The 17,899-nt window shown below is 34.1% G+C and overlaps 1 protein-coding gene across 1 annotated transcript in view; it reads right to left on the bottom strand.

Annotated features, from left to right (window-relative positions):
- Window positions 1-17,899, bottom strand: part of SEMA3D (semaphorin 3D) — a 199,422-nt gene that overhangs the window by 19,936 nt on the left and 161,587 nt on the right. Inside the window, exons 11-13 of the mRNA XM_019753571.3 lie at window positions 15,083-15,227; window positions 2,218-2,440; window positions 250-338 (exon numbers count right to left, since the gene is read on the bottom strand). Coding sequence (XP_019609130.1) covers window positions 250-338; window positions 2,218-2,440; window positions 15,083-15,227 — 457 coding nt within the window. The remainder of the gene's footprint in view (window positions 1-249; window positions 339-2,217; window positions 2,441-15,082; window positions 15,228-17,899) is intronic.

Here is a 17,899-nt window from a genome sequence, read left to right as displayed (position 1 = left end):
CTCAGAGAATGCAATAATGAGGGGCAGCCCCATGAGCCCTGAATTCAGTGGTATTCTACAGGGAAAGGTGAGCCCTATGCTTAGTTGCTTTTAAAACTTTTTTCCATTGCTTAAGGAAAAGGAAAATAAAGGAGTTATTTGCAAAGACTTCTCCAGGAAAAGAGTTGATGTATTAAAATAAATGTGTTGTATATCAAGGGCTGCTCAATTTCCCCATCTCTTTCCCCAGAACTCTTGACTGAGGTTTACCTTGAATATCTGCAACTCCTCCAGCACTACCTCTTCCATGTTCCATTTCTCCTTTGAAATGCTGACAACTTTTAGGACTGTTCCAATGTCTGAAAAAAATGCATTACCCGTTTTATCCTACTGTTTCTACTTCAATGTTTAGTTGTAAGCATATTCCTAAGAACCTTTACATCATTCCCCTAGATTTTCTTTAAATGCCTTTCAAGAAATCAGATTAAATCATGCCAGAACTGAAGCTTAATGTATAGGATTCTCCCCTTCTGAAATATTACAGCTTTTATCTCATTAAAAAACACAGGTTTATAAAGAAAATATTAAAAGACACATGCTTGGAGTAGATTCAACAAAAGACTTATATATGTCTCATTTAAATATTGGTTGAAATAATAAAAACAGATGCTTTTGAATGTCTGAGCACCGGGATGGGAGCATATTAACATGGATGGTAATAATCCTGTTTGCACAAAATAGTCTGGAGTGTTCATCTCTGTTTTTAAATGATGCTAGGATCTTTGAAAAATGTTAAATATACATTTTTCCAAATGTCATAATTCAATACCTAGCTGTCTATCTTAGTATCCTTGTAATTTTTTCAGTAAAAGTTAGGCAGTACCACCTAGTGGCTGAGTGGCATTTATAACACTGAAATGTTCAAGATCTAGGAATCAGCGTTGGGTGGATCATGCAAATTAAGTGGCAAACTCATTGGAATCAGTGACAACCTAATTATTTCACGTTTTGATGCATCAGTAGTAACCTCTGTAGCCTTGGGAACATAACTTCTTTTCTGGGCCTCAGAATTGCCATCTGCAACATAACCAAGTTTGATCAGTTTCTCGAAAGCTCTTGCTTGGACCCTATCACACACACGCTTTCTAATAAACCTTATTTCTGTAGAATTAATATAGTTTATAAGATAAAATTATTCTAAAGTTGATCTGCACTCCTAAAAAACTATCCCAATAAAAATATTTGTTCTTTGAAAACGTATTATTTCTATCTTCATGCAATGCTTGATCCATTAAATTACATACGTAAGATGCAGTGCTTTTGTTTTAATGATACATATCTACTACCATTGGAATTCACATGATATTATTAGATAATACGTTTCTTCTTCTTGAGATACACTAAATAAGCAATAGTTTTCTTTCTGAAAAATTTTTTTTCATAATTTTGTAATTATTGAGTTGGCAGGAAAAAAATAACAAAATAGGTTCCAATGATGAAAGTGATACCTAATCTACAAAATTTAAGGAAGAGAAAAATAAAGTCCAAGAAGTTTCTACTGAAAGAGCTTTACAAAGCAATGCTTAACTTTTTTGAAAAGCCATCTTAAGTCATCTTAAGTCACTGATTCTCAAGAGTGGGTGAAGAGATCCTTTGGGGTAAGACTTTCCAAAGATCTCTGTAGGGAAAGGGAAATGTGAAGTTTGAAAATAAAGAAACATTGCTTTACCCTATTTGTTTAATTTTAGTCCATAGTCATTCAACAAATATGTATTAAGCACCTCATCTATAGCAGGCCCATTGCAGTCAAAATATACAAATATATTTTGAAATCTCAAAGAACACTCACGAAGGCTGGGAGATATTTAGGATTGTCAATTAAAAGCACATGTTATGCAATTTTAAGAAATAATGACTAATAAGTAACCTGCCTAGAAAAAGATGCATGTATCCTGATCTGGGGAATTCCCCAGGAAGGGTACCTCAAAAATCCCTAAGTACTTAAAACCCCAAAAAACAACGAATGAGAAAAAGAGTCAGGTGTGTGTGTGTGTGTGTGGAAAGGGGTGAAGGGTTGTTTTCCTATAAAGATTGAGACATTTGAACACAACAACAAAAACTTACTGACTAGACATTAGCTAATAATTACTTATGTTGTTTTGACAATAAATATTTTTGTCTTATTTGTCTAATCATAAAAAATGCCTTTGAAAGAAAGCATAATCCAGTTCTAGGTACCTGTCCCAAGAAACATTACATCATACTGGCCATCTTCTGCGACAACATGATCCACGACAATCTGTGTCAGTCTGTAATCGACATTGATTCGCTTGAATGTTGGTCCTCCCGCAACTGGATATACTGATTTATACATCACAGGGTGCCTCCTGATGAAACTGATGACCTCATCTGGAAAATCTCGGGTTGATTTGATCAGGGGGTCATAGGTTTTGCTTGGACACTGAAAAGAAATGAGAGGAGTATTATTCATGCACTTAGAAATTTACACTTACTTCTAGTAAAGTTGTTGTTAAGGCTTCTCATTGATAATATTAAAGGAATGGTCAGCAGGATCAATATGCAATCACATGTACTTGTAAATAAGTGCAATTTTCCTCAGGTATATTTGAACCCAGTTTTCTCTATCAAAAATATCCTAAATTATATCTATGTGTCTCTATTATCTAAAGTTTCTACAGAAGTTCATTTCTTATGAAGATTATTGTTTACTCTAAAGATTCATGACATTTGAGTTGAAATAATTATGAAGAAAGTAATCTATAAAGATGGGAATATATGAGAAACTATTATTTTCTATTTCTTTTAAGATTTCAGTTTTAAATTAAAACCATAATTATAGTTGATGTGAAAATTATATTGTAAACCATTCAACAGCTCTTCCCCTAAAAGATCTGTGAAACTTTCTCACTTTTGTTTAAAAACACCTCGTGTGCCTTTTACTGTCCTCTAATTCAACAGTTAACATACCCTGCCCCCTGGTGGACAAAGTAAAAAACTCATATTAGTACAAATTAAATGAATTTGATGACTTTATCCAAAGCATATGAACAGAGTTATTTTATGATTTTTTTAGTACATATCTTCACTCGTATATCCTAAATATGTTTTATGATTTCAACATACTGGAATTTAGGAAGTTACAGCAGAATAATTCTGTTGTCACATTTGAGTCCTTAATGGGCTAATTACATTGTTTTGGAATGGAAAACTTGGGCAACATGATGCAGGCATAGAGAAGGAAATGAGTAACACTGAGGAAAGTCTGTAAGAAAGTGCTGTTTTCCATATTTCAGTTTTTAAACAAGTTGGAAATAATCTCCACTGAACTGAACAATTCTGACTAGGCCGTATTTAGAATCCAGTGAAGACTCCAAAACATACCGTACTTCTTAGTCAACGCACTCAAAGAGGGTCATTCTCAGGGAACTAAAGATACTACGGTATCTTTAAAGTCACAGTATGTGACCCTGACCCAATTTTATACCAATACACGCACAATGACTGACTAAATCAGAAGAAATATCAAAAAAGTTGTATAAAATAAAAATCTGTTAATGGTTTTCTAAATTACTTTAATTTGAAAATATCTTTATCTTTCCCCCAAATCTTGCATGTCTGGTCTTAAGAAATGGATCTTTTCTTGACATCTATTCATTTGTCCCAGGTCTGCACTAAAGAGGTTAGAAATGACCTAGAATATTAGCCATTTGGTAATTAGAATACTCTTAACTGGATATTGGGATAAAGATCTAAGTCTGTGTCTTTAGTCATTGTTTCTAGCACTTAGGCTTCAGTCAAGTGGAATCTGTCAACTCTATAATGGAAGGAACCCTATATTAAATAGATTAAGCTGTGACTCAAAATGGATATGGAGCTCAAATGATTCAAAGCTCTTGCCCAATTACAGGCTGCATGTTTGAGGCTCAGTCAAAGGCGATTCATAGTGGGTTTACAGCTTATAATGCCTGTGGTACAATCTGGTTGGTCTATCATTAAAATCAAAGCAAAAGCAGGATTTTGCCGACATTACATTTTTGAAACAGCCCTCCAACTTAAGGGGAAAAAAAATCTCTTTTGACTTTGCAGCTGCAGTTATGCAGTAGCCAAAATTTCAAAAGAAATAATATCATGACATTCAAGCCACAGGTTATGGTATCGAATTTTCAAATAATTCGAAATTTTAATGTGAGAAAGTATAGATGAATGAAGATAGGAACAGTTAGCAAAGAAACAGATACGACCATTTCCCTCATTGCTCGCTACTGACAAAAAAGGTTTAAGTATGATAAAATCTAATAAGAAAAAGAAGGAAAACCTGGTTTCTATTGACTATTATAAAATAATCTTTGAATATGTCTGTTTTCTTATGGCAGCTTTTCCTCATGGCATGCTTCCCGTGTTTGCATAGGATCTTTTTCCTCTAGGTTGCCGTGCATGATCTCTCAGGATCAGGCCTCTATGCTTTCACAAATGAAAGTGATTTGGTAGAATTACTCCCTGTGGTTTAAGATAGTACCGTTTGAATCAAATAGTGTTATTGTAGTACATTAAAAACCAGAGGAATTTTCCTTTGATATCATATAGCTATGTAGCACACAGATCTAAAAATAACGTGAAATGCCAAGCAATGCATGCAGGTAAGAGTGAAATAGGAAAGAAAAATTCCATAAAGGAGAAAAGAGAAAGTGTGGGAAAATGCTCCATCTAAAGCTAGTGATGATATTCAATTATTTTCCTTCAAAAAAAATCCTAGAAGTGATATTGCATTGTGATTTTCAGGTATCACTCACACCAGTTAGAATGATTATCATCAAAAGACAAATAATAACAAGTGTTGGAAAGGCCGTGGAGAAAAAGGAACCCTCATACACTGTTGGTGGTAATGCAGACTGGTGCAGCCTCTATGGAAGGCAGTGTGGAGGTTCCTCAAAAAATTAAGAATAGAATTACCATATGAACCAGCAATCTCTCTCCTGGGTATCTACCAAAAAAATCTGAGAACATTTATCTGTAAAGATCTATGTTCTCTGATGTTCACTGCAGCTTTATTTACCGTGGCCAAGACATGGAAACAACCAAAGTGTCCTTCGATAGATGATTGGATAAATAAGATGTAGTATATATACACAATGGACTACTACTCTGTCATAAGAAAAGATGAAATAGTGTCATTTGTGACAACATGGATGGATCTTGAGATTATTATGCTAAGCAAAATAAGTCAGACAGGAAAAGTCGAGAACCATATGCTTTCACTGATATGTGGTATATAAAACTGAAAGCAACAAAGGAACAAGACTAACAAAAAAAAGAAACAAAAACTGATGGACACAGACAATAGTTTAGTGGTTACCAGAGGATAAGGGGGGAGAGGGTGGTAGATGACGGTAAAGGGGATCAACTATATGGTGATGGAAGGAGAACTGACTCTGGGTGGTGAGAACACAATATAATATATAGACGATATATTATAGAATTGTACTCTTGAAACCTATGTAACTTTACTAACCATTGTCAACCTAATATACTTTAATTAAATAAAAATCCTAGAAAATTTTCCTATTGCAGCTATATTATATCCCTGGTATGAAAAATCTAGTGGATTTTTCTCCGCATGGCTGTACTTTTAATTTCTACAAAATAACAGTCCACCTGAATGTACTGTAGATGGCTATTTATTTCTGCCTCCAGCTTTCTAACATTTGCCTAACTTCCATGAATTTAGCTCCTATGACTGTTGGAAATAAATCAAGGAACTTATCTGTGTTCCACCTGTTTTGAGAAACTCTAAGATGGTTTAAAATTGAGGGGGGAGAGAAAGAGAACAGTTACCAAAAATTTTAAATGTCATTATCTTGATGGAAATAATACCAGCACAAGAGCAGAAGAGAAATGAGACCTGCCGAGACAAACCCTGAGATGAAAGGGTAAGCCCTATAGCAACAAGCCCTGGTCCAGGGCCTATCTCCCATGGCTGGCGGCCATGGCTGTCTAGGTGTGATCATGTTATGCTTGACAAATCTACGTGTTTGTATGCAGCCTTTACTACTGCAATTGGAAGGGTGGATAAGAGGAGAAAAATGGATTTTATCCAATGGGAGAACTTTGCCCCTTGGCCCGGCACCAGACAGCTGTTAAAAGTTTTCTTCCCCTGCTGCTTTAGGCTATTCTCTACAGGTTGCAGTTTCCTTTTAAACAAATCAGAAAAATGACTAACGTGAGGGAAGAATTGGCACAAGGAAAGACTGAACCAGGCTTTCATTTCTAGCAAACTGGGAAAAATAAACTAACTATGCAAAGAAAGTCCGATTTTTATTTATAAAGTAAAAAAATGCAAATTTAATAAGTGCCATCCTATCCCCCTGCTTATTCATCTAAGAGTCAGTTTACAACTGTGGGCAAGGAAAGAACTCATATTCAATATCAGAGATAGAAAGGCTGGGGGTACAAACACAGAGGTAAATTTTTTTCTCTCTTTTTTAAAGTTTCAATTTCTCTTAGAGGGAATTTCTGTACTAAAAAAAGGAAAACATTATTGAACAAAATAAGCAGCGTGGGATTTGGAGAAACTCATTTTAAGAGTGAACGTTGGCCCTATGGAAAAGAAAGCTAAAAGCCAGTGGGAAATATTGATTTATGTTAGAAATCAGATATCTCTCATCATTTCAGAGAAACACAACCTATATATAAAGTTAAAGGGAAACTAAAGTGATGTTTTGTCATATACCCTCTTCGGTGGAATTAGTTTTAGGAATTTGGAATCTAGAGGCCCGGAATCTAGTCCTGCCTCTGCTTCTCCCTTCTAGAATCAAAAACCTAAAATGAATAGAATTAAAGATACACTCAGTAATTTGGAGAAGCAGTCACAAAGTAATAGTTTGTTATCCAATAAGTGGAAGCCAACAAATGTTGAGGAGAAAATAAAACTGTGAATTTGTATATGAGGGGAATTTGTATATGAACCAGTGATGCATAAAATGAGATTTCTAAGAAGTTTTTCTAAGATTTTAAATTAATTAGGAAAGCCTTACTTAAAACAGAATAAAAGAAAACAAATAACAACAACAAAAATGTTAGTCATATTCCTCAGTTGCATAAATGAGAAGATTAGCATGAGACACTGTGAGGAAATTCTTCCATTATTTTTCAGTCCCCTTTGGTAAGACTATCAGTCTAACATCTACAAATGAAAAGCAAGTTTAGGATACTATTTTTAAATGACATATTTATTTTAGGGCAGGTACACCTATGTTTGTAAATCAACCTCAAAGCACCTCTTATCTACAATATAGTCTAGAAAATTCTTATTTAATGGGGCCAGACTACTTTACAACCCAGATCTAATTTAGGAGATTAATGAAGACATAAAATTCTGAGAATCATCAGCTCAAAAGCCAACTATTTTAGGTAGACCAAGAAGATAAAACGGGTTCCCTAAAAACTTTTGGAACTTGTGGATTACATGGTCATCTAAAATGCCTGCTCTTTCCAAGATGAAAGTTGGAATTTCTCAGCAATCATTCCAGTTTTAGGTTAAGCATCATTACAGATATCCAGTCTGCTAGGTAGATCAAGTTGCTGACATTAAACATCATTATTCTGTGACGCAATCCCTCCATGGTTTGCTTTGTTGAAGCAAAATAATAAACCACTCTCAGTTAAGACCGTGATGGCTTGATATGTTAAAGTAAAAAAATGTCTTTCTAGAAAAATTATGCCAGGACCCAGAGAAGGTCCACAGTAGCATATTTAGTATGATGAACTTTCCAGTGGACCTGGAATCAAAAGAATTTTGCAATTTCTCAATGTCTTTTACTATGTTAGAAAGTCCAATTAAAAAAAAGAAAGTCTTGTGGGAAATAAATAAGGACTATCATACATCCACATCCTGAGTTTGGAAGATGTTATATATATATGATTGTTTATTTGAAATGTCCAGAATAGGCAAATCCATAGACACAGAAGAAATATTAGTGGTTTTCAGCAGCTGGGAGGACAGGGAAATGGGGAATGACTACTAATAAGTATAGAGTTTCTTTTCGGGGTGATGGAAATGTTCTAGAATGATAGTGATGATAGTTGCACATTGTGAATATACTAAAAAAACACTAAGTTGTACATCTGAAAAAGGTAAATTTTATGGCATGTGAACTGTATCTCAGATTTTATCCTATAGCAAAGGGACAAAAAGGGCCCTAGTGTAAAGGAAGGAAACTGTTTTGGTTTACCTTTGAGTCTCTTTAGAGAAAAACCCGCGTGAGTTGTGCATGGTAGGGCTTCTTACAGAGAGGAAGCTATCGCATTATTTTACATTTAGTGGTAGTTGAAAAATCACTTAAGATTGCTTTTGCAGTGGGCTGGTTAAATCAAACAGCTAATTGATTAATATATGAATATGAATTACAAAAAAGGACTTTAAAATTTTCTAAAGATCTGAATTCCTTAAATACAATTGCAGACCCTTCTATGGACTATTTGAGATTTAACAATTCTCACTAAAGTTTTTATAGGATATACTGATTTTCCTTCTTTGTTTCTCACTAAAATAAGGTTTTGGTGTGTAAGCTATTAGTGAAATTACAATCTATCATCCACCAAAGTACACAAAGTAAAGTCAATTAAATTAAGGTATAAAATTAAAAAACAATTCTTCTAAATGTCTCATTTTGTTTCCTACCAAAAATGGACCCTTAGTTGGGAAATTCATATGCAAGTTTTGACCTTTAAAATTAAAGTTTGTTTAACAGTAAAACCAGTAACTATTTGGGGGGGGGGGTGGAATTTAAAAATAAATTGCTATCTTTACAAAATTAGAGGTTTAGAAATTATATATATATATATATATATATATATATATATATATATATATATATATGCAACACTGGCAAAATGATTCAAGAGTAGCAAAAGATATATTTCTGAATAAATTAACTTCAAAAACAGGTACTTTCTACATTTTGGCTATTGTGAATAGTGCTGCAATGGACATGGGAGTGCTAATCTCTCTTCCAGATCCTGATTTTAATTCTTTTGGATAAACACCCAGAAGTGGATTGATTGACCATATGGTAGTTCTAGTTCTAGTCTTTCGGGGAACCTTCATATTGAATGTGGAATCAGTCTAAATGTCCATCAATGGATGACTGGATAAAAAAGAAAGTGGTATATGCATACAATGGAATATTATACAGCCTTGAAAAGGCAGGAAATTGTGTAATATGTGACATCATAGATGGACCTGGAAGACACTATATGCTAAGTGAAATAAGTTAGTCACAAGAAACAATTACAGTATGATCCCACTTATATGAGGTATCTAAAGTAGTCAAACTCATGGAGGTAAAGAAGAGATTTGTGATTATTGCTAGAGTCTGGGAGGAGTAGAAAACAGAAAGTTACTAATCAATAGGTATAAAATTTCAGTTACACAAGATAACAAGTTCTAGAGATCTAGTGTACATTATTCCCATAGATGACAATACTGTATTGTGCAGTTAAAAAAAGTCTGTAAAGATGTTAGAGCTCATGTTAAATGCTACCACAACAAAAATTTTTTAAAAAGTATTTCTTCTCATTTTTTTGATAAGAGAATGCTTTAAAAACTGAATCATTAATATTTTTATTTATGCACAAATCCTAAAAATTATTTATCAACAGAATGAAATTACAGAGTAAATCTTTTATAATACATCAAATATAAAAAATAAAATCTCCTGCCTTTAAAAATCTTCCCCAGATCTTTTTTCCTAGCAGCTTGTCATTTTTGGCCTGAAGTCAGTTTGGTTTCCATATCTGACCTCTACCACTCAGTGTATGGTGGATTCTGCTGTATTTCATTTCACTTGAAATTTCTTATTACCAAGACTCTCAGTTCAGTATGATGTAAAAGTCTATCTGAACAAAATGTAGTTTGTTCAGACATGCTATTTGGACAGCAGAGGGCAGAAAAATTCCTTGAAGTAATGGAATTCTGGAAAGGTATCCTAGTGCATCCTTGAGTTTCCAGACTTATTAACATTACAGGGTGGTAATATCATTGTAAGTCTAGGAGTATAGGTTTGATTGGTCACAGGAAGTACATAATTATGTCAAAACTAAAATAAAAATTAAAGCAGCTATGGTGCACTAAAGTGTTTATTTGTCTGACTGGTAACGTCAACAAAAGGCACTCCTGGAAGAACCTAAACTCAGCCTTCAGAGCAGTATGAATGCAGAAAATGTAAAAGCAAAGGTGGTTTTTAAAAGAATCCACTTAAGCTTTTTAACCTGAGTGTAAAGTGGCTTTCAGTAAAGATTCTTACATTTCATAGAAAGCCAGTTATTCGGCAATGCTTTTATTAAAGTACGATGTGTTACCTGGAATTACAAGAAAAAGGAATAAGTGCAATAAGGCTTCAAAGCTTCTTTGTTATTATTCGTGCAGAGAACAGATCGATCCCTGGGGAAACAATGTCAGGTTCAGTTCCATTGTTTGCTTTTTTTTACTTTGAAGGGAGAAAGACACGGAGGTTAACAGCGTCTGATTTGCAGTTAAGTAGGTCTAAATTTAGTTCCAGTCTCACCACTTGACAAGCTATGAGACCAGGAGCATGAGCATACGCTCACTGGGCTGTTTCTTTTCCATAAAATATCTACATTATTATGTTGTAAGGATGTACTGACATAACATATAAGGCTTTACCACTGTGTCTGGATCATGACGCGCGTTCAATAATGGCTTTTGACTAAAATTTCTGAACTGGAAGTTTGTAGAAAATAAGAAGACTCATAGCTTCACTTAAACAAAAATTACTGAACTTAGGCTACTTTAAAAAAATACACTTAAAAGAGAATGTAGGAGATTTTGTAAAAATAAATGCTGTTAATTTTAGATAGAGCATTAGGCAGTATATCAGTCAGGTTAATTTAGGGAACAGGTGCATGTTAGAGAATATTAAAGAATGAAGGAGAGAAGACTGGTCAGAAAACTCCAACATTCCTCTTCATTCTGCTGTGATTGGCAATATAATGTTTGGAAAGTTATTTAATTATTCTGGGCCTCAGTTTACTCCTATAAATGGAGGGTGAATTGGGAGGTCTCTAACATCCATTCTGGTTTAGATTCTCAAATTTTACAAGTGCAGTTACTTGATGCACTGGGAAATATAATTTCAATGATTTTATGAACACAGAGTTATTTAAAATGGTAAAGTTAGTTTATAAAAAGCACATTTGTGTAACAGATTTTCACATCAAATATACGATGTTCCTAACTTCAATATCAGCCCTCCAAATATAAAATGTGATGTGGAAAATATGACTAATTTAATTGTATGCGAATAAAAAGTAAATATTAAAAAAGAACTAAAGTAGTGAAGCAAAAAAGTTACACATTTATTTATGATTTTAGACATTTTCAAATTTGGTCATAGTAATTTCAAAGAGAATATAAAAGTAACTAGTGACTTAGAAATAATTAATATCCTCTGGATACTATAGCTTTCTAGGCTAGATACTGCCTACAAACCTTTCAGGAGGACTGGTCATCATTATTCTTACACAGAACCAATTAGAAAGGTTAGCCAATAAAAAGTCGTTTTAAAATACCTCAGTATCTTTTGTTTTACATAAATAAATTATTTAGACAGGCTTATATGGTTACTCCCCATGTAAAACTAGCTAACATAATCTGAGTTTAGTTCAGAACAACAAGAAAGAATTAACCAAAACTATAAAGCAATATATATATATATATATATATATATATATATATATATATATGCATATATATATATAAAGCAATATACATATTATAAAGCAATATATATAAAGCAATACATATAAAAAGCAATATATATATAAAGCAATATATATGTATATATATATAAAGCAATATTTATATATATATATATATATATATATATATATATATATAAAACTTTTGACAGTAACTAGGATTTTTTTTTTAATCCAAATTCTATAAAAAGGACATAATCTACCTGATCAAAGAGAGTGTTCTACTGGAGTCTTCCTGAGGGAGACTTTATTTTTCTGTCTCCACTACTAATAGTGGCCTGAGAATGGGCTATGGATAAAAGATTATTTATAAGGCATTATTCTCAAAGCTCAGCTTCAGATGCAAATATGTTTACACATTTTTAAAAAGCATAGGAATTAGATGAGAAATATAGATGTTTATTAAAGATAAGGCATAACTCTGTTAAATGGCCCTTTCTTATGCCTGATAATATTTTTCCTTTTCTAAATTGTTACTTTTTTTTTTTTTTTTTTTTTTTTAACGTTAAGTATTTCTTTGGTAGTGTGGATACAGCCTACTTCCTAGATAATGTTGAACTCTTAGAAAAAATATCTACAATGTAAATTGTATTTCCACAGCAAAAGACTGGTCTGTTTACCATAATGTGGTACTTATTTTCTCATTGATAAAAAAGCCCTCCTCACTGACATATGTGTTTACTATTTGGGAAGGGAAGATCACCTATGGACATTTTATAGAAGTGGTTGTGTACGTTTGAGGAGAGCCACGTTACATGTGCATAGTCTTTAAGCTTCACATAGCATTCACAGCTCTTTCAGGCAAGAGCAGGGGAGTGGTGACAACCACTACCTCTACAGCACCCCTAACCGACACTATAACTAGAATGTAATGCAATCTGGATGCCTCAGCACATGACCATTTTGGAAATTAATTCAAATTTCCTAGCAGTAAAATAATCAACTGCTGTGTATATGTATGCAAGTTATTTTCTGCAATTAATGTGGATGGTTTGTCTCAAATTCTTTCTTCTGTAACATCCAGATAATTGAAAATACTTTTTAAATGGCCTGCATTGTCACAGTGTTGATTTTTTAAAACAAATTTATGTAAAAACAGTTCAAAATGTGATAGTCTATGATACTTAACCCCAGCTAGAGTTCCCTCTGAATTTTCGCCATCCTCCTCAACCACTCCCCCAAATATATATGATATAATCATTATATCTGTGTGTGTGTGTAATGTATACTCGGTAAAAGACCTTCCATGGAAGGGGAAAATAAATATACTTTAACATCAAAAGTTGTAATAAAGTATCATAGTACAAGGACCAAGAGCTTGGACTCTGCCACCTGAGTGTGTCTGGGTTTACAACTCAACTGCACCACTCACTAGTTTTGTGACACTGGGCAGGTCACGTCACCTATGGGTGCCTCAGATTCCTCACCTGCAAAATGGCATTAATAATAATACCACTTGCTTCACAGAGTCATATGAAAATTAAGGTTTATAAAACTTTTAGAAGAGTACCTGCACACCCTAAGAATACCTACACCCTATGTTACTGTTAAAGTATAAAAATGAAACAACCAAGTACAGCTTTGACATTCAAAAAAATAAAAAATAAAAAAGTGAATCCTAAAAATCATGATATTTGCCAAAAAAAAATTATTGCCACAAAAGTTGTGATTATCTTCATATCAGTCCAGAAACATCCCTGAAACATATTTATATTGAGGGATAATGAAGGGGAAATAGACATGGCTGTAAAGTGTGCTTCCCAAATTTGATTAGGTTGTATAACAGGAAGATGAAAAGAGAATTCAGAAAGCCTGCTTATCAGCTGTATCCCCTTTAAGACCAAAAATATAAAAAGATAAAACTTAGTAGAATTAGACAAGTTAAGTCAATTTTTCTCAGAGATTTTAATGATCATTTTAGATTTCTTGGTAGAAATATTCATAGTGAATCCTAAATTTTAAAAAAGGCATTTTTCCTTTATATTACTTCAATTTGTAATATTCAATTTGTTCAATATAATATTGGTTCAATAACCAATCCTAAAATATTTAAATAACTTAAAAGGGTTTTAATCACATCAACAAAACAGAAGCCTTCTGTTTATAATGCACATATGGATTTTAAACTGCAAAGTTTTGTTTTTTCTTTTTAAAACAGATGCATAAACACTAGAAAACATTTCTTACTTGTTTCATCTGTGCTTTAAATACGATTTATACTATTTAAATGAAATTTTGGACACGGGATTCTCTAGATCTTTTCCCAATCTAAAATATGCATATTATTCCAAAGTACAACATAACAAAGAAAAGACAAATGCATAACAAGAAAGGAAACTTTATAACTGATGTAGTCTTTTTAAAGCATAAGTTGTGGGGGCCGGCCCAGTGGTTCAGGCAATTGGAGCTCCATGCTCCTAATGCCGAAGGCTGCTGGTTCGATTCCCACATGGGCCAGTGGGCTCTCAACCATAAGTTTGCCAGTTCAACTCCTCGAGTCCCGCAAGGGATGGTGGGCTGCGCCCCCTGCAACTAAGATTGAACATGGCACCTTGAACTGAACTGTCGCTGAACTCCTGGGTGGCTCAGTTGGTGGGAGCGCATCCTCTCAACCACAAGGTTGCCGGTTCGACTCCCACAAGGGATGGTGGGCTGTGCCCCATTCAACTAGCAACGGCAACTGGACCTGGAGCTGAGCTGCGCCCTCCACAACTAAGACTGAAAGGACAACAACTTGAAGCTGAACAGCATCCTCCACAACTAAGACTGAAAGGACAACAACTTGACTTGGAAAAAATCCTGGAAGTACACACTGTTCCCCAATAAAGTCCTGTTCCCCTTCCCCAATAAAATCTTTTAAATAAATAAATAAATAAATAAATAAATAAATAAATAAAGCAGAAGTTGGGAAATCTAGTTACATATAGTGCTGTATGTGAGGAAAAAATACTCAATAATAAATAAATACTTTGGCATTTCCATCTAACCTAAAATATGTATCATTCTATATACTAAATCATTTCGATGATTCTGTAGACTTTTTGAGGATAAGCACTATATTATCAGCATTGTGTTCACATTCGATAGAGTCCATTGTTTCCTGTAGCATTTAACATTCTTACTCAAAAGAAAAATATGGAGCTCCACTAAAGGATGGGAAGGCTAATACATCACTGTAAATAAATAATAGTTATTTTAAAAACCACAGTACATGTTACTGTGGGGAGTTGCATAGTTTATTATAATAGATTTAGGAAGAGAAAATAGGCTTGAGAAAAATCATTTGATTAATAAGTTGGATACATACTGTGCCAGGTCGGGGATAAGGGATTCTTCCATCATACTGCACCCAGCGGTGGTCTGCACTTTCCTTATGAGCATATGGACCATTGAAAACTGCTCTGATGTCAGCCATGCTATACACACAAACAGCAGAGCCTTTGAAGATGGAGCTGAAAGAAAGCACCATGATTCAATCATCCACTCACTGGTTCATTCATTGGCATTTATTGAAGACAAATATAAAGGTGCTGAAGACAAAATGTGGGCATGTTCTCAAGGAGCTTATAGCCAAGTAATCTTGAATAAAGTATGATAAAAGTTACATTACAGGTAATTACAGTAAGTTAAACAGCATACATATGGGTACCCACAGGGCTCTCTGGTAAGTTTTCTTCTAAAGAACTTGCAAAATAAAAAGGTGCCTTATCTACATTTTTAAGAAAAGGAATTTTAGGTATTTAATCATAGTTAATTCATGTGTTTGTTTCTTAATATTTTATTTATTTATTTTTCAATCACAGTTGTCATACAATATTATAATATTTTCAGGTGTACAACATAGTGATTGGGCAGTTACATAACTTATGAGGTGATCACCGTGATAAATCTAGTACCCATCTGACACCACACAGTTATTACAATATTATTGACTACACATATTCCTTATACTATACCCTACATCTCCATGACTAATTTGTAACTACTAATTTGTACTTCTTAATCCCTTCCCTTTTTTTCACCCACCCCCATTCCACTCCCATCTAGCAACGATCAAAATGTTCTCTGTACCTATGAGTTGATTTCTGTTTTGTTCATTGATCTTGTTCTTTAGAATCCATATATAAGTGAAATCATATGGCATTTGTCTTTCTCTGTCTGACTTACTCAACTCAGCATAATACCCTCTAAAGGTATCCATGTTGCTGCAGATGGCAAGATTTCATTCTTTATTATGGCTGAGTAATAGTTCTTTGTATATATGTACCACCTCTTCTTTATCCATTCATCCATTGATAGACACCCAGGTTGCTTCCATATGTTGGTTATCATAAATAATGCTGCAAGGAACATATGGATGCACACATCCTTCGAAGTAGCTTTTTTGGGTTTCTTCAGATAAAAACCCGGAAGTGGGATTACTGGGACCTCCTCTGTCTCTTGCTATAGCCTTTATTTTAAAGTCTATTTTGCCTGGTATAAGAATTGCTACTCTAGCTTTTTGTTTTTAGCTCCATTTTCATGAAATATCTTTTATCATCCCTTTACTTTCAGTCTGTGTGTACCTTTCTTTTTTCTATTTTTTTTTAAATTAAAGTTTATTGGGGTTACAATTGTTACTAACGTTACATAGGCTTCAGGTGTGCAATTCCATAATACATCATTTATATATCACATTGTGTTTTCACCACCCAGAGACAGTTCTCCTTCCATCACCATATATTTGAACCCTTTTTTACCCTCATCTGCCACCCTCTTCCCCCCTTACCCTCTGGTAACCACTAAACTATTGTCTGTGTCTAAGTTTTTGTTTCTTCATTTGTTTGTCTTGTTCCTTTGCTGTTTTGTTGTTTTCAGATTTATACACCACATATCAGTGAAATCATATGGTTCTCAACTTTTTCCGTCTGATTTATAAAGCTTAGCGTAATAATCTCAACATCATCCATGTTGTTGCAAATGGCATTATTTCATCTTTTCTTATGCCAGAATAGTATTCCATTGTGTATATATACCACATCTTCTTTATCCAATCATCTATTGAAGGACACTGGTTGTTCCCATGTCTTACCACTGTAAATAAAGCTGCAATGAACATTGGAGCACATATATCTTTATGGATAAATGTTTTCAGAGTTTTTTGGTAGATACCAAGGAGAGGGATTGCTGGGTCATATGGTAATTCTACTCTTAATTTTTTGAGGAACCTCCACACTGCCTTCCATAGCGGCTACACCAATCTACATTCCCACCAACACTGTATGAGGGTTCCTTTTTCTCCATAGCTTCTCCAACACTTGTTATTATTTGTCTTGTTGATGACAGCCATTCTAACTGGTGTGAGGTGATATCTCGTTGTGGTTTTTATTTGCATTTTTCTGATGATTAGTGATGTTGAGCATTTTTTCATATGTCTATCAGCTATTTTTATGTCCTCTTTGGAGACATGTCTATTCAGGTCCTCAGCCCATTTTTCAATTGGGTTGTTTATGTTTTTGTTGTTGAGTTTCATGAGTTCCTTATGTATTTTGGAATGGGAGAAGATTTTTGTGTGTGAAGTGAGTCTGTTGCAGGCAGCATATGTAAGGGTCTTGCTTTCTTATCCTTTCAACCACCCTATGTCCTATATCTTTTGATGGGAGCATTTAATCCATTTATATTTAAAGTAATTGTTGATAGATATGTAGTTTTTGCCATTTTATGGTTCATATTTTTTATCTCTTTCTCCTTCCTCTTCAAGAAGTCCCTCTAACATTCCTTGCAATACCGGTGGTGACGAACTCTTTTAGCTTTTTCTTGCCTGGGAAGCTCTTTATCTGTCCTTCAATTCTACACAATAGTTTTTGGGTAATCTTGGTTGTTGGTCCTTGATTTTCATCACTTTGAATATTTTCTGCCAATCCCTTCTGGCCTGCAAAGTTTCTGTTCAGAAATCAGCTGACAGTTTTATGGGAGCTCCCTTGTAGGTAACAAACTGCTTTTCTGTTGCTGCTTTTAAGATTCTCTCTTTATATTTAACCTTTGGCATTTTCATTATAATGTGTCTTGGTGTAGGCTTCTCAAGTTTATCTTGTTTGGAACTCTGTGTTTCTTGGGCTTGTATGTCTATTTCCTTCACCAGGTT

Source organism: Rhinolophus sinicus, chromosome 4 (assembly GCF_057876585.1).
Source record: "Rhinolophus sinicus isolate RSI-liver-muscle chromosome 4, RSI-T2T, whole genome shotgun sequence".
NCBI lineage: Eukaryota > Metazoa > Chordata > Mammalia > Chiroptera > Rhinolophidae > Rhinolophus > Rhinolophus sinicus.
This window is presented reverse-complemented; position numbering and strand designations above follow the sequence as displayed.